At 45.3% G+C, this 16,396-nt stretch overlaps 1 protein-coding gene across 4 annotated transcripts in view; it reads left to right on the top strand.

Moving 5' to 3' along the window:
* Positions 1-873: 873 nt before the first annotated feature.
* The window catches only part of FIP1L1 (factor interacting with PAPOLA and CPSF1), a 62,857-nt gene continuing 47,334 nt past the window's right edge, over positions 874-16,396 (top strand). For 3 of the 4 annotated variants that reach the window (XM_073645497.1, XM_073645495.1, XM_073645493.1), the window contains exons 1-8: positions 874-1,104; positions 3,969-4,017; positions 11,877-11,934; positions 12,289-12,389; positions 12,915-12,979; positions 13,539-13,646; positions 13,836-13,963; positions 14,717-14,826. In XM_073645497.1, the coding sequence (XP_073501598.1) occupies positions 927-1,104; positions 3,969-4,017; positions 11,877-11,934; positions 12,289-12,389; positions 12,915-12,979; positions 13,539-13,646; positions 13,836-13,963; positions 14,717-14,826 (797 nt within the window). In that variant the 5' untranslated portion in view covers positions 874-926. The remainder of the gene's footprint in view (positions 1,105-3,968; positions 4,018-11,876; positions 11,935-12,288; positions 12,390-12,914; positions 12,980-13,538; positions 13,647-13,835; positions 13,964-14,716; positions 14,827-16,396) is intronic. The other variant, XM_073645496.1, reaches the window with a different exon arrangement.

Here is a 16,396-nt window from a genome sequence, read left to right as displayed (position 1 = left end):
CATTGCTGATAGACTGCACCCCTGGTCAGTCTCCTAGGCAACGTACAGTAAACAAAACAATTAAAAATTCTTCTGTTATCAAGAACAGAGAGAATTTTTAATAACAAGTAAATTGCACTGTCACTTGTTCCTAAAAGCACTTTCCAATTTTTACCATATAAAAAAATGGGAATAGCTCTCTATATCAATTCTCCCACCTTTGCGAGGATTGCTTCCGAAAAATCGGGACAGTCCTGGAAAACTCAGATCTGTCAGCCGCAAGATGCTTGTGATGTATCACAAAATCACCTGATATGTCCATGAACATTATAAGACCACGACCCCACTATCAGTATTTGGTCAGTATTTTTTCTCAGGAGTGGGAGCCAAAACCAGGAGTGGGTGATAAATGCAGAATTGGTGACTGGTTTCTATTCTACCTTTTCTCTGATTGTTCCTCACCTGGTTTTGGCTCCCACTCCTGAGAAAAAATACTGACCGAATACTGATAGTGGGGCCGTGGCCTAAGGATGGAAATCGTGGCATCTGCGATAACTTCAAAAATCCAATTCAATGGTTTTCTTTCCTTTACTCTGCAGCACTTTTGGGCAATGATTGACAAACTATAATACAAATATTTGTAAAACCACATTAATATGTTAAATCAGTCATTAAATGGACAAGATCTGAATGAATGAATCAATCTAATAAAACGTATCACATTCCTGCCCTTATAGCTCATTGGTTGCTTAGCTCAGGCTATAGGATAAGCAGGAATGCTCGGCTTTACTACTGGCAAACTAAGCCCGAATCAAATATGGCCGCAGAATTTCGTCACGTGACCTGAATAGCTGCTATCCATTGGTTGTGAATGGTTCCGGGGATTGCTCGTGACAGGAGGCCGCATGTTCTCGCGATAGCTGCTTTTCCCTCTCTCCACAGGAAAGATGTCCGCCGGCGGAGAGGTGCTGGAGCGGATGGTGGTTACTCCGGAGATTAGCGGCTCCGGTTCTCCTGATGCTCCTACGGCATCCTCCTCCCCGACAGCAGCAAGAACAGCCACACCTACCACCGTGACTGCGGGCGGAGGAGGCGGGGATGAGGAGGAAGAGTGGCTGTATGGGGGTACGCTGCGTGCTGTGTGGCCTGCGCCGCGGAGCACCGTGTGTCACGTCTGCTGCGGGTGGCGGGCACATAGCTGGGGCCCCATGACTGTGCTGCCTGGCACGTCATCGTCCCTGAGCTGCTGCTCCTCACCTGCAGGAGGGGACCCTCCTTGTATAATTCAGCCTATTGTTCTCTGTTATCAACCATTTCTGACTGCGAGAAGCTCAGGGCAGTTTATAAAGGTGGCTGCCTCCTTGGTCTCTCCATGTGTGCAGCTAGGGGATGGGTTGCTGAAAAGAGAAAATCTCTTTAAAGGTTCACAACACCTAATGTGAGAGCAGTGTAATGTAGGGGCAGATACCTTGATTCCAGTGATGTCACTTACTTGCCGCTTTTGTTTCAATAAACTGAGTTTTATCAGCAGGAGATTATCACTAGAGGACTAGTAACCTTGCTGCCATGTAGTCCTCGTTATTCATGAGCTCTATAAATCCTCACCACTGATTTGCTGCTTTCTGCCTATGCACAGAGTACACAGCTGCCAATCAGTGTTGTGGTTGGGGCCATACAGGGCTCTGAGAACTGCTAGATCTGCAGCAGATGTAACAGGGATTTCATCAAAACTGTAGCAAGCAGCAGAGTAAGTGACATCGCTGGAATCAGGGTCTCTGCCCTACATCATGTTGCACTCTGATGGGATAGCAAAGACCCGCTGACAGATTAGTTTTAAAGTTGTTTACCCACAATGTGTTCTCCATGTATGGTCTATAGGATGTATACAAGTGAGCGCTGCACCTGAGTGTCCGGCCCGTTGTACAGATCAGACATTTGTCACTTATTTTGGGACACATGATTAATGTCCATTGTGTGAAAAACTCCCTTTAAAGCCGGGCTCATACATCTGTATTTCTTTATCTGCAGACAGACTGCAATGCCCGGACTGATCACGGATATCCTGACCCAAATGTACAGCCGGATAGCCATGTATGAGGCTTTACGTTCTTGTCACAAGCCCCATGGTCACTCCGGGCATGGCAGTCTGTATATGGACTGCAAAATCCAGAAGTCTGTATGTTCTCAAGTGGTTGTATCAAAGCTGCTGGGACCACCACTCACAAGATCGGGGTTCTGAAGTTCCTGCACGCACATCCTGCTGCATCTCTTGGTTATGCAAGGTGATAAGTACAGCGCTGCATCCTCAGTGCTCCTACTGGCGGTATAACAGCAGTGCAGGGCCAGACTTTACCTTCATTTAGAGCCTCATTCTTGCAAAAAGTGGTTCCAGCAGTTGGCGAGTTATCACCTATTGTTTTTAGTCTGTCCTTGTGAATTACAGGAGATTGTCTTCAAGACAACTCTAACAAGGTGAGTGTCTGGGACTGCACGTGGGGAGCCCAGCTGCTATTGCTCACCTGATACAGCACTGCCAAACTCTTGGAGTTGGTCATACAGCCAGACGTACCCAATATGCTAGCCATGTACTGCAGCAGAGACATGTCAGTGTGTGTGAGGCTGGATTTACAGACTTTTATCATTTCTAACCAGTCAGAAATTGGTTTGTACATGGCATGTGTCACAAAACAGATCATTGGCGATCACGAGAGAGATGGTGCGGATCGATTCTCCGGACCTGGCACATCAGTAGTCCGTGGTCACTGGACTGGACTCACTGGTGCTGCCTCCTCCCTTCCGGCATCTAACGCTCCTCTTTTGATAGGCCGGCCTGTCATGGCGTCCTAGTTGCTGCGTGCTGCACATGACTTCGCTCCAGGCTTTCTAATCAAAAGAAGAGTCGCAGGAGGCTGCTGGCCACAGATCACTGATGTGGCTAATGGACTGTGACCTGTAAATCCATTCACACTAAGGATATGTGCCCACGATGCTGAAATGAAGCAGAAAATTTCTGCAGCGTTAATGCATGTTCTTGGCTGTCAAAAACGCTTGCGGATTTTATACTCGTTTTTGATGTGTTTTTGTAGCGTTTTTACATGCGGATTTGACTTGCTTTTTTCAAGTGCATTGGGACCTCAAATCCGCATGCAGAAACGCTCAAATAATGGACATGCTGCTTATTTTTCCGCAAGGAAAATCCGCTGCAGAAAATTCCGCAGCATGGGCACAGAACATGCAGATTTTCATTGGGGATCATGGGGCACAGATTATCAAGCGTTTACGCTGCGGGAAATCCACATCAAAAACGCATAGTGGGCACACAACCTTAGTCTAATTACAGTTGTGTGTGTGATGAGACCTCACTACAGTGCAAGTGCCTGTCTGTAAATGGCTAACTCTTATCCCCTATCCATAGCTTTTCTGTTTCCAGACCTTTTAGATTTTGGGAAAACCTCTTTACAGATTACTAATTACTGTGGTGCACTGGGACCCCTCTCACGTCTAGCCATCTGGAGGATGAAAAATCTCTCATAGGAACCTCTGTTCAATTCGTTGTTTATAGGACTGCACGTAAATTGCCAACCTCTATTAGATCAGGTGTCTGCTCAGGTTGATGGGAAAGGTCCTAGGAATAGGACCCTCTAATGCACAATTGTTCTGTTGCACATGGTGGGCAGCCCCTTCCATGGCCCTGAGCTGGTCACTGCTGCTTTTGCTCCTGAGACCACCAGCAAACATTTGATTTTATCACGGCCAGAACTTCATGTCGACCACACACGGATACATGGACAGGCTGAGTCTGCTACAGAGGAGCTTCTACTTGGTCTATGGAGCTGTGGTTCCAGCAGGATCCCTCCTCAGTTGTCATTTTCCTAATGAGAAAGACCCTTTAAGGATTAAACTGGTCAAATGTTTCTCACAAGCTGTGATGATGTCTGTCAAAAGACATTCACTGCGATATGTTACATGTCCTTTGTGTCTTCCCGCAGAGGAAAATGAAGCTGCTGGGCCAGATGACGATGAAGAGGACATAACGAGGTGGGCTTATTACTTTTTTGGCAGTGAATTTGTCTTTATTGCAGTTGGGTTTTTATGTTTAAACCTGGATTCTTACTTTTATTTTTTTGCAGAAGTTTCTAATGCTAAATTTTAGTTCCATGTATCTGAATAAAAGCTGTTTCTGAATCGCCTAGGTTAAGAGTCAGGGCAAAATAACATTAAGTATTTACAGCTACATGTTGGGTTTCTTCGCTGGAAAGCGGCCTATCTTTCTTTCTCGCCTCATTGGGGGACATAGGTAACCATGGATGTATGCTGCTGTCGCTAGGAGGCTGACACTATGCTAGAAAAAAGAACTAGCTCCTCTTCAGCAGTCTACACCCACCGAATGGCACTAAATTCGTCAGTTTAAGCTTAGTGTCAGTAGGAGGCAGTCCTGGATCTGATCCCAGATCCGTCTTTTACTTTTCAGGTACCCTGTTGTGTTTTTTTTTTTTTTTTTTAATCTTTTACCTTTTTCAGATTTTTCCTTTCCAGGGTAACAGGGTGTAATGTTTCACCTTGTTTTCCCGCACAGGTGCGACCGAGAGAGCAATGTGGTGTCACCCACATCGCCCACTCTCGGTCTGCGAGGCAGGACCCCTTCCTTGTCAACTTTTGGTGTTCAGGAGGACCGGAGCGGATCGGTCCTGCCTCTGATCCCAGCCCCTTCCTTGGAGCGGGCCGGGAGGAAGAAGGGGTCATTAGTGGTGACCTTCACAGGGGTTGATCCCGTCTTCTGCACCATGCGGGACGCTACGGGATGGTCGCCCCCCTGTGACCCCCCTCAACTCTGGGGGCTCCTGATGCCATCTGAAGATGTGGAGAAGAGGACCGGACACACAGAAGACATCAGGTGCCATGTCTCACCTCTCCACCAACGCAGCGGCAGTGTCACCGACCTGCCTCCCCTCCTGGCGGCGGGGGCGCATCGGGATATCTCTTTCCCGATGCCCCCCAGAGCTCCTCATTCCCGGCGGTACTTCTAGGCCCATGCGACTGTAAATCCAGTCCCTGGCTTTGGCCTACTCCTGGACACGCCCCTCACATGTCGCTAGGCCTATTCGTACTCTCTCCCTGTTTCCAGCGCTATACGGCCCGCCACGCTATGCCCTCTCTTGCGTTGCCGGCAAGAGGGCAGTAACCACGCCCCCTCCATTGTGTTTGTGTTTTTTTTTCTTTTAAAGCGCTTCAGCGCTGGTTCTGTTCCCGCGCTTGCTCCGTACCACCATTGGGGGGGGGGTTACCTTGTCTTTCCCTCACTGTGTACAGCAACTCCCTATTGTGCGCTCGTTTTTCACTGACTGCCCTTCTTCTTCCTTCTGGAGTGCCATATCAGTTTCCTGACGCTATATCTCCTCTACCGAACACAGCTGCGTCTTCTGGGGGGACACCATTTTGGTCTACGGACCCCATAACCTTCCTTCTGGCTGCAGTTACTTCTGTTCGGAGACCTCACATCGGATAGGACCCTTCATCTAACCAGGTAGGCTCTGTCCAGGCTATCCCCTTGTCAGTGTTAGCTCTCCTCAGCAGTATTCCAAACACACTGCAGTATCACAGGCACTCAAACACATATATATGCACAGGCTCTGGGAGCCTCTCTCCCGTCCCTCTGCCAATATAATTTACTACGCCTCCACTCTCAGTAATAAAAAGTTGCCCACAGGGCAGGCCTCGGCTTTCTGCCTAACTGCAGCCCTTCCAACATGTCTTCCTCACAGAAGCCACCTGGGACGAGAGCACAGCCACTCCTCCGAAGTGGGCTGTTGCCCTTTATCATTCCGTATCAGACCTCACAATCCTTGGTCCAGGTCATTGAGCATTTACCCGTTGTAATAGCTGCTTCCATCGCTCCTAGCGTTCCTCAGCAGGATTGGCAGGCGCCCAGCTGCCATGGTCACAGGGACAAAACAGGGGCTAGACCCAAGAAGCGAACGTGCTCTCCTTCCTCTTCCATATCACCCTCCTTGTCTTCCAAGTTGCCTTCGGCCCTGTCTTCCCCGGAGATGTCACTCAGATCATTTTCTGATTCTGACTCTGAGTCATAGTCCGAAAATTCCAAGCTGCAGGACATGGTTGACAGCCTCATCATGGCTGTCAACCAGACCCTCAACAACAAGGAAGACGAGTGCTCCCCTCTGGACCACGCCGTCTCCTTCAAAAAGACCAAGCGCCCCCCTCAAACGTTTTCCAGCCATAAGGAATTTAAAGGAATCCTCTCTAAACACTGGGAGCATCCTGACAAGATTTTCTCTGGGAGGAGGCAGCTAGACTTCCTTTATCACTTCAGTTCGGAGCTAGTCAAGGTCAAGCGGTGGTCGAAGTCTCTTATCTGTTGACCCACCTGTATCCCGTCTTTCCTCCAAGACTATTTTATCACTGCTCGATGGTTCTTCCCTTAAGGACACCACGAACACACAGGTGGAATCCCTTCCCAAGTCAGCATTCAAGGCTTCGGGCGCTTGCTTCCGCATGGGTGGCAAAGTCTATTTCCGCTTGGGCTAAACTCCTCCTTCAGGGTCTTACAACTTCAGCCTCTCCAGAGGAGATGGCTGATCTGACAGACCAGATTGCCTACGCGGGGAAATATCTTTTAGCTGCCTCCCTAGACGCTGCCAATTGTTCAGCTCAGGCCAGCAGCAATATCATAGCCATACGTAGCATTCTCTGGCTTAAGGCGTGGAACGCTGACCCACCTTCTAAAAAGTCCCTTGCCAATCTTCCCTTTCAGAGTTCTTGACTCTTTGGGGCTTAGCTAGATTAGCTAATTTTGGATGCCACTGGGTGCAAGAGCACTTCTCTTCCCCAGCCTAAGCCCAAATGTCTGTTCATCCCCATACGGACTCCTCAGTTTCGCCCCTTTCATCATTCCTTGTCTACCACGGTCCCACCTCAGCGGGACTTATCTCCGGCCCAAAGGGAAATAAGGAAGCCTTCATGCAAGCCTTCTCCATCCTGACACAGAAAGGGATGCCCCAACAAGACCTCAGGATCCCGTTCTAGCAGATTCTCTTCTGCATGACGGGTCATCCCCTCCTGGGAATGTTCTCTTTGTGGGTGGCTGTCTCCTTCTTTTCCGGGACCCATGGCTAGCGACGATCGATGATGCCTGGGTCAGAGAAATAGTCTCCACAGGCTACAAAATAGAATTGTCCTCCATACCTCACAATCGTTTTTTCTTGTCCCGTTCTCCAAGGGACCTGGCTCATGTTTCAGGTTTCTTCCGAGCCATCGATTCTCTTCTGTTATCAGGAGTCATCATTCCCGTTCCTTCAGCAGAGCACTTCACTGGGTTTTATTCCAACCTTTTCGTGGTCCCAAAGAAGGACTGATCTCTCCGTCCGATCTTGGACCTCAAGCTCCTGAACAGGCTGGTGTGGCTCCATCACTTCAGGAAAGAGTCCCTCCGCTTGGTTATCTTTCATGGAACTCGAGGAGTTCCTCTCCTTGGTGGACATTCAGGATGCTTGTCTACATATTCCGATTTGCGAGTCTCATTAAAGGTTCCTCCAATATGTGACTCAGAATAATCATTACCAGTTTACGGATCTTCCGTTCGGCTTAGCCTTGGCTCCCAGAGTGTTCATCATCATCATTCCCTATTTGGACAACCTGTTGATCAAGAGGCCGTCCTACCAGGACTGCTATCAGAGCCTGCAGATCACCTTGAACACGCTCTCTGGTCTCGACTGGATAGTGAACAGGACCAAGTCTGACCTTCCTGGACATGATATTCAACACCTCCGGGCCAGGGTTCTTCTTCCAGAGGACAAGATCACGGCCCTAAATCCGGGGGATCTGTGTTCTAAGACTTTCTTCTCCCCTCCCTCTGCGACTTTGCATGCGAGTTCTGGGGAAAATGATCGTGGCCATGCAGGCCGTTCCCGTTCCCCAATTCCATACCCGCACGCTCCAATTGGCTCTCCTGTCAACGTGGGACAAAAGGACCTCCTCCTTGGATCGCCCCATTCTCTTACCTCCTCTAGTCAGACAATCCTTGACTTGGTGGACCTTATCCTCCTCCATTCGCCTTGAGAGATCCTTTCTCCCTCTCAGATGACTAGTGGTCACGACGGACGCCAGCCTTCTCGGATGGGGAGCTGTTTTCCTTCACCACACTGTTCAGGTCCACTGGGATGCCCAAGAGACATCTCTTCCCATCAACCAGCTGGAAATCAGAGCTATCTTCCTCTTTCCTTCATTGGCTGGACCTTCTTGCGGGCCAGCCAGTCTGGATCCAGTCCGACAATGCTACGGCTGTGGCTTACATAAATCATCAGGGCGGCACTCGAAACATGTCCATTCTCTCGGAAGTCTCACGGATTCTACTCTGGGCCGAACGCCATGTACCAGCGATATCAACAGTTCACTTACCAGGTGTGGAAAACTGGGCTGCAGACTTCCTAAGTCGTCAGGGCCTGTCCTCAGTCGAGTGGTCTCTTCACCCAGATGTGGTCGCTCAGATTTGTCATAAATGGGGTACTTCCGACGTCGATCTAATGGCGTCACGAGTAAATCGGAATGTCCCTCGCTGATTAGCCAGGTCTTGCTACCCTCTGGCAATCGCTTACGATGCTCAATCATCCCATGGTCTCAATTTAACTTTCCTTATCTCCTTCCGTTGATCCCCGGAGTCATCAAGAATATCAAGCTGGAGGGAGTTCTGGTTCAACTGGTGGCCTAGAAGGGCCTTGTATCCAAAACTAGTCAATCTGTTTGCAGACATACCTTGGAGACTTCCAGAGCACGCAGATCTGCTCTCTCAGGGCCTACTCTTCCACCCGAATTCTCAGTATCTCAGTTTTAACGGTATGGCTGTTGAAGCCGCGATGCTGAAGAAGGCGGGTTTCTCCTCCAAGGTCATACAGACCATGATCAGCGGAAGAAAACCTGCTTTTTTTCGTATATATTACCGTACCTGGAAGGCCTTTTTTTGAAGGTTCAAAGAGAACCATTCCGCTCAGATGTCTTTTCCTTTGCCTTCCATCTTGGCCTTTCTTCAGGCGTGCCTTGCTGCTGGTTTATCCCTCAATAATCTCAAGGGTCAGGTTTCCGCTTTTTCCATCCTGTTTCAGCGTAATCTGGCCTTTCAGGTGAAGACTTTCCTTCAGGTTGTTGCTCACTTAGCTCCACCGCATTGTCAACCAGTAGATCCTTGGGATCTGAATCTGGTGTTAAGGGTTCTTCAGGCTCTCCTTTCAAACCAATTCAGGAAATTTCCTTCTCCCTTTGCTGGAAGGTCGCATTCCTGATAGCCATCACATCCATTAGAAGAGTCTCTGAATTGGCAGCTCTTTTCTGTCGCTTTCCTTTCCTCGTCCTTCATCAGGATAAGGTAGTTCTTGGACCAGTACCTTCCTTTTTGCCCAAGGTGGTCTCTGCCTTTCACCCAAATGAGGACATTGTCTTGCCTTCCTTTTGCCCTTCTCCTGCGCATCCACTTGAAAGTCTCTGCATAACCTGGATTTGGTTAGAGCTTTGCGTTGCTGCCTCTCAAGGTCTGCTTCTTTCAGGCACTCTGACTCCCTGTTTGTCGTCTGAGGGTCGTCATAAGGGTCTCCCGGCTTCTAAATGCACCATCGCTCGCTGGATTCTATCGACGATCTTGGAAGCTTATCGAAGAAGGGACAAACCGCCCCCTCCGGGTGTAAAGGTTCATTCTACCCAGGCGGTGGGGGCATCCTGGGCCGTTCTCCACCAGGCTTCGACCACGCAGGTCTGCAAGGCTGCTACCTGGTCGTCTCTGCATACCTTTACAAAATTTTACAAGGTTCATACTTACTCCTCGGACTAAGTTGGAAAGTGCTGCAGGCAGCGATTGCCGGTCGTCCGACTTGATTTGCGCTGGTCGCCCCCCCCCCCCCTTGGAACTGCTTTTGGACGTCCCATTGTTACCTGTGTCCCCCAATGAGGCGATAAAGAAAGAGGGATTTTTGGTACTCACCTTAAAATCTTTCTTGGAGCCTTCATTGGGGGACACAGCACCCTCCCTATTATTGTGCCTATGTCTGTTTTTTTTTTTTTTTTAGTGCCTTAGGTTTGGCCTATGTTTGGCTTGTTGCCGTGTTATACATGTATTATTATGCTTCTGCTTTTCATTAACTGATGAGTTTAGTGCCAGTCGGTGAGTATATACTGCTGCGGAGGAGCGGTTTCTTTTTTCTAGCCTAGTGTCAGCCTCCTAGCGACAGCAGCATACACCCATAGTTACCTGTGTCCTCCCAATGAAGGCTCCAAGAAAGATTTTACGGTAAGTACCAAAAATCCGTCTTTTGTTCCAAAATTCAGGGTCTACTTTTGAGGAAAACGTCTTTCCAATTTGTTGCTTTGTCCAGCACATCAGAGGTCCGGAGAGCCTCTCCACGATCAGACTGGTTTTTGTCTTTTCCAGTGCTGACGTTTCTTAGCCTGCGATGTGTTGGCTACGAGCCTGCTCAGATCTTCGCACAGAACAGTATCTCTCCTGGAGTTGTCAGTTTCCTGGTTCTCCACATGTTCTGTTTGACGCTTTGCAGTGCTGTCAACTATAGAGGCGGAGGGCAGAGCTGGACATCCTGAAGGAGCTCAGGACTCTGTGGTCCTGTCCACATATCACCTAATTAGCATAATAAATTTAAAGGGGTATTCCATCTTCAAGATCCTCTCCCAATGTAGTAGGTGTAATAATATCAACAAATGCTTCCAATTAGAAATGTAGTATTGTTCTGATAAGCTATGTTGCTTACTATGGGCATGGCACTGCAGTAGCTCAGGTATCCATGGTTACGACCACTTTTATAGTGACAGCTAGTTGCTAGTGGTCGTAACCAGGGCTGTGGAGTCAGTATAAACTGGACTGTCTCCGACTCCTAAAATATATAATAAATTGGGTACAGTAGTTCAATGCAGTTTGTGGGGAATATTTTTTTCATAAGAATTTGGGAAAGTTATGAAATGTCCTGTAAATGTCTGTCCTATTCCTGATATAAGGGTCTAGACTTTTAGCTGAGATGAATCTGTGCTGCAGTAAATTTATCACTTAAACATGAGCCATGTATGAGGGAGTCGGGAGTCGGTGGCATGGAAATTGAGGAGTCTGGGGTTTGGCTTACCGACTCCACAGCCCTGTTCGTAACCTTGGACTCCTAACCTGCTGCAGTGCCCTACACACGAGTGAAGCAACATAGCTAATCAGGAGAACTATACTACATTTCTAATTGGAGGTATTTGCTAATATCATTATTAAAAGCACCTACTACATATTGGGATAGGATCTCTTGGAGATAAGAATACCCCTCTAAATAATGTTTTCCTTTAATGGATTCTGGAACAAAAGGTGTGATTCTTAGAGTGGCTGTCCTACATGGAGCTCTGCAAACATTTTTCCCTGACAGATTTTCTTTGAAGTCAAATTCGCACATCAGCACACTGACCTATATTCTTCGGGGAAATTCACGGCAGTTTTCCTTTTTTTTTTTTTTTTTTTTTTTTTTAGTGCTGACCGATGGTCACATAGAGATAAATATATATTTATCCTACTTTGTTCTGATTTGTTGCCCAAACTTGCCCAGTTTAGTGAATAGATCAGTGAGAAAAAGCACCCTAATGTAATAATGTATAATACTCGCCTTCCCGGTCCCTGCTTCTTGAACTCACACTTATCTCTGAGTTGCTTGGTACTGATGGCCGTGGGACCGCAGCAGTCAGTAACTTTACAGTATTCTGGCTTGTGTGTGGTGTTTTTTAAAAAAAAATAAATAAATAAATAAATTTGGAGGCATGTTCTTATGAACCAATGTATCCTATTTGCTTCTGTTTTTAAATCTGTAGCATTGCCATTCAATGCCTTTTATTCTCTCATACGTTTTATTCCACAGCTCGCATCCTTTACCTGTTGTTGAAGCAGAGACTACAGAGAACGGTGTCTCCAAAAAGGTAACTTTTACAAAACGCAAATAATGTAAGAAGTATGATCACTTACAGTCAGTCTTGTCTGTAATGGCTCTTGTCTAATTAACACTCGTCAGGTAGTGGAATGGTAAAATCAGGCTGAATGGTGAACATTGTTAGACTGCACAAATACTCGTGTCTAACCTGGACCACAAGTCTTCAAAAATGTAATAAAAAGCTGTTATTGCCACAAAAGAGCCATGTAACATGGCTTGTGTATGCGTTGTCTGTTATAATCTGTAAATTCTGATATATTGCTATTACTATGTTTTGTAAATGGGGTTTGTGTGTATGAACATACTTAACCTATTGCATTTAAAAAAAAAATTTTCCTCTAAGATTTCAGTAGCTGAAGATGACAGTGATAGCGACAGTGATGATGATGACGATGATGTCCATGTCACTATAGGGGATATTAAAACCGGCGCTCCTCAGTATGGGTATGTAGCTGCTGCATTTAATGGGAACCTGTCACCCCTAGAAATAAAATTTACCTACAGATAAATAGCATTTAAATGCTAACCAGTCAGCTTACTGGAGCAAGGACTACTGGGAGAAAATTAAGTTTTGTTTTCCCTGTCGCTGCTGTCTTCCAGTCCTCTGGGACAGGCAACAATAAGTTAGACACCGCTGACTACCCAGTGAGACCCCCCCCCCCCCTTACACACCACCCACACACCCACACACCCACACACCCACACACCCACACACCCACACACCCACACACCCACACACCCACACACCCACACACCCACACACCCACACACCCACACACACACACACACACACACCCACACACACACACACACACACACACACACACACACACCCTTTAGTAAGCTGAGTACTCAGGCTCCTATTTGCATGCTGATTGCCTCCTCTACAGAAAAGCTATTTACCTTTATGAGACAGGATCCATGTATACTCAATTCATTTTATTAACATGGAGATATTTAATATTCTAGGAGCTACGGCACCACCCCTGTTAACCTGAACATTAAAACTGGAGGGAGAATCTATGGACCTGCTGGTAAGCCATGACTACTTCATCTCGCCGTGACAATACAGTAGCGCGATCTGCAGTTGTAATGCTTGTATTTAGCGCTCCACAACATGTGCTGTCACTTTGCAGATCAAATACAGTAATCTTTAGAAAAAATACAGCAGTACTATATTATCTATTCACAAATCTCCTTCTACTCAATTTAAAAAAAATAATCAAAACTGTTTTAAAAAATAAATAAATAAATCCTGTTGGTTAATTGCCCATGTCATAGTCAGGTTGATTCTTCATTAGGACCTCTGAAAAACTGAGGCGATGGGTCGCTGAAGGCAACGGTTTACAGATTTTTGTAAATCTCTTCCGGAATTGTTGATTGAATGTGTGCACAAAGATTTTGGCTTGAGGATTGCATTTCACATATACTTTGAAAATGATAAAATATATATTAAATAAAAAAAAATGGTTTGACACCTTTAGATGATCATTGTGAGATGATCTGTGCATTTTATGTGTAAACTACTGCTCATTGAATTAAAAGGAAATAAAATCCAGACTTCTTAAATAATTCACAATCTTGCTATTATAGGAGGAAAGGTTAAAGGGGTGGATTTGGATGCCCCTGGCAGTATTAATGGAGTTCCTCTGGTGGAGGTGGACTTGGATTCATTTGAAGACAAGCCTTGGAGAAAGCCAGGTAATTTTCTGGATTATGTTACTGTCTATCTACAACTGCAGTAAAAGTGTGCTGTGTAAATGGGGTTTCTTGGGCTCCAAATGACTTTACCAATGTTTAGTTCCAATTCTAGCACTTATACTTTTGCCAACTATGAAAATGATTGTGTTTTATGAGCACTTTTTTTTGCATCATCTTTTAAACCTGAAGGTGCTGATCTCTCGGACTATTTCAATTATGGATTCAATGAAGATACCTGGAAAGCATACTGTGAAAAACAGAAGAGACTTCGGATGGGCTTGGAAGCACTTCCCGTCTCATCAACACATAAAATTACGGTACGTTGAAAAAGTTTTACACAGTTGTATAAATGATTAAAAGGGCATTCCAGCAACAAACCTTTATGGCATCTATCCGTATTATTGGTGCCCGCACCAATAAACAGTATCAGGGAACCATGTCCTCATTTGCTTTTGTTTCCCTGAAATTGGACCAAATTTAAAAACAATGTCTACACTTCCACTTTACTTACAGATATATGGAGCAAATGTCTTTACAGCTTGCCAGCTATGCTATTTACATAGTGTGACGTTCTAATAGCAAGTGCATAGGGACGACATGTTAGCACACTATTGGGATGAAAGTCAGTGACAGTAGCTTGGGAAGTGCTTCCATGCAACAAAAGCACTTGATCCTCATTTGCTTATTGATTTAAATGCAGATTTCTCGGTAGTGGAGCAATGGACTGTCTGTCTAAAGGTATGGCTGGACTTGTCTTTGCAAGAGCTGCATGTGCATATAAATATTTTGGGACAGATTCCCTTTGAGCCAAATATATACTCAGCATAAAATTAATGAAGGCCATCTATTTGCTGTATTGATGCTTTGACAATGCAGTTCTTATGGACATTGTATTGGTTGTAGATCAGTACTGTTTCTCCATGTTTACTGCCTTGCACAGTTTTGCCTAATGTGGATATAGTAGGTCTTGAGCTGTAGGAAATGAGCTTAGTTACCAAGGCAAGGAATCTTTGTGTATATTGCTCCAGTAACATTTGTTACATTTGTTTTACATATTGTTTTATCAAAAGGTACAGCAGGGCAGAACTGGCAATCCTGAAAAAGATTCTGTTTTACAGACAACCAAACCAGAGTTCACGTCACCAACATCTTTATTTAAGTCGGGCGCTCCACCTCCAAGGTAAGATATTTATCGAGGAGCGAAGACCATTCCCACCTAAAACTTCAAGATAGAAATAGATTTTTATTTTTTTATTTGACTATATTTTTTTAACCGGTTCCCGACCGCCCACTGTAGATAAACGTCGGCGCTTGCCGGGCTCTGTGCAGTGCCGACGTTTAAAAACGGTGGGTGGTCTCGCAGTGCTCAGGACCCCCAGGGTCCTGCAAGCACTGCGATTCCGGTGCAGAGCGTTAGCTCTGACAGGGTACATCATCGGGACCTGATTAGATCAGGTCCCAGTGAGGTTAACCCTTTGCTGTCTTCTATATGCTGTGATCTATAGTGATCGCGGCATATAGGAGACAGCAGGAAGAGAGGGGGTCGTCTTACTTACCTCCGAAGACCTCCGTTTCGTTTGAGGACCTGGGGTTGCTATGGCAGCTGGAGGTCACATGACCGCCTCCAGCTCTGCCATATATGGTGTCCTTCCTGTCTGACTTCAGCCTGTATGTAGCTGAAGTCAGACAGGAGACTCTGACTGAAACAGTCAGTGAAGATCTCATATAATGTAATATATGTGTATTACATTACATGAGATCAGTGATCAGAAAAATAAAAATTAATGTCCCATACAGGGACTAAGTAAAAATGTAAAAAAAAAGTTTTTAAACTATTAAAAAAAAAAATCACAAAATAAATAAAAATAAATAAATAAAATATTAAACCAATAAATCCGTAAATTATTACAAAACCAAAAAAAGTACACATTTGGTATCGCCGCGTCCGAAACAACCCGAGCTATAAAACTGTCACACTAATTAACTCCTTCTGTGCACACCGTAATAAAAATAAATAAAAAACGGAGCAAAAAAATATGCTTTTTCATCATATTGCCAAACAAAAAGTGGAAAAAAATGCGATCAAAAAGCAGAATAGAAATAAAAATGGTACCACTGAAAACGTCATCTTGTTCCGCAAAAAAAAGCCGCCATACAGCTCCATCAGCCAAAAAATAAAAAAGTTATAGCGCTCAGAATAAAGCAATGCAAAAAAAATATTTTTTTTTCTATAAAATTGTTTTATTGTGTAAAAGCGCCAAAACATAAAAAAAATACAGTAAGTGTAGTATCGCTGTAAACGTACTGACCCGAAGAATAACGCTGCCTGATCACTTTTACCACACGCAGAACAGCATAAAAAAAAACTCAAAAAACAATTCCTGAAGTGTTTGTTTTTGTTAACTTTACCTCCCAAAAAACGGAATAGAAAGCGATCAAAAAATGTCACGTGCCCAAAAATGGTTCCAATAAAAATTTCAACTCATCCCGCAAAAAACAAGCCGTCACATGACTCTATCGGCCGAAATATGGAAAAATTATAGCTCTCAAAATATGGTGATGCAAAAACTAGATTTTGCAAAAAAAGCGTATTTTAGTGTGTGACAGCTGTCAGTCATAAAAACCCGATATAAATCTGGTATCTCTGTAATCGCACCGACCCGAAGAATAAAGTAATCTAATCAGTTATATCACACTAGGAACGGCATAAAAAATAAATAAAACAAATATTATTCACCTGCTACTGATTT

Source organism: Phyllobates terribilis, unplaced genomic scaffold (genome assembly GCF_046119375.1).
Source record: "Phyllobates terribilis strain yellow unplaced genomic scaffold, ASM4611937v1 Scaffold_1__5_contigs__length_1240528914, whole genome shotgun sequence".
Taxonomy (NCBI): domain Eukaryota; kingdom Metazoa; phylum Chordata; class Amphibia; order Anura; family Dendrobatidae; genus Phyllobates; species Phyllobates terribilis.
The sequence above is the reverse complement of the archived record's forward strand: the minus strand, read 5'-3'. Positions and strand labels throughout refer to the sequence as shown.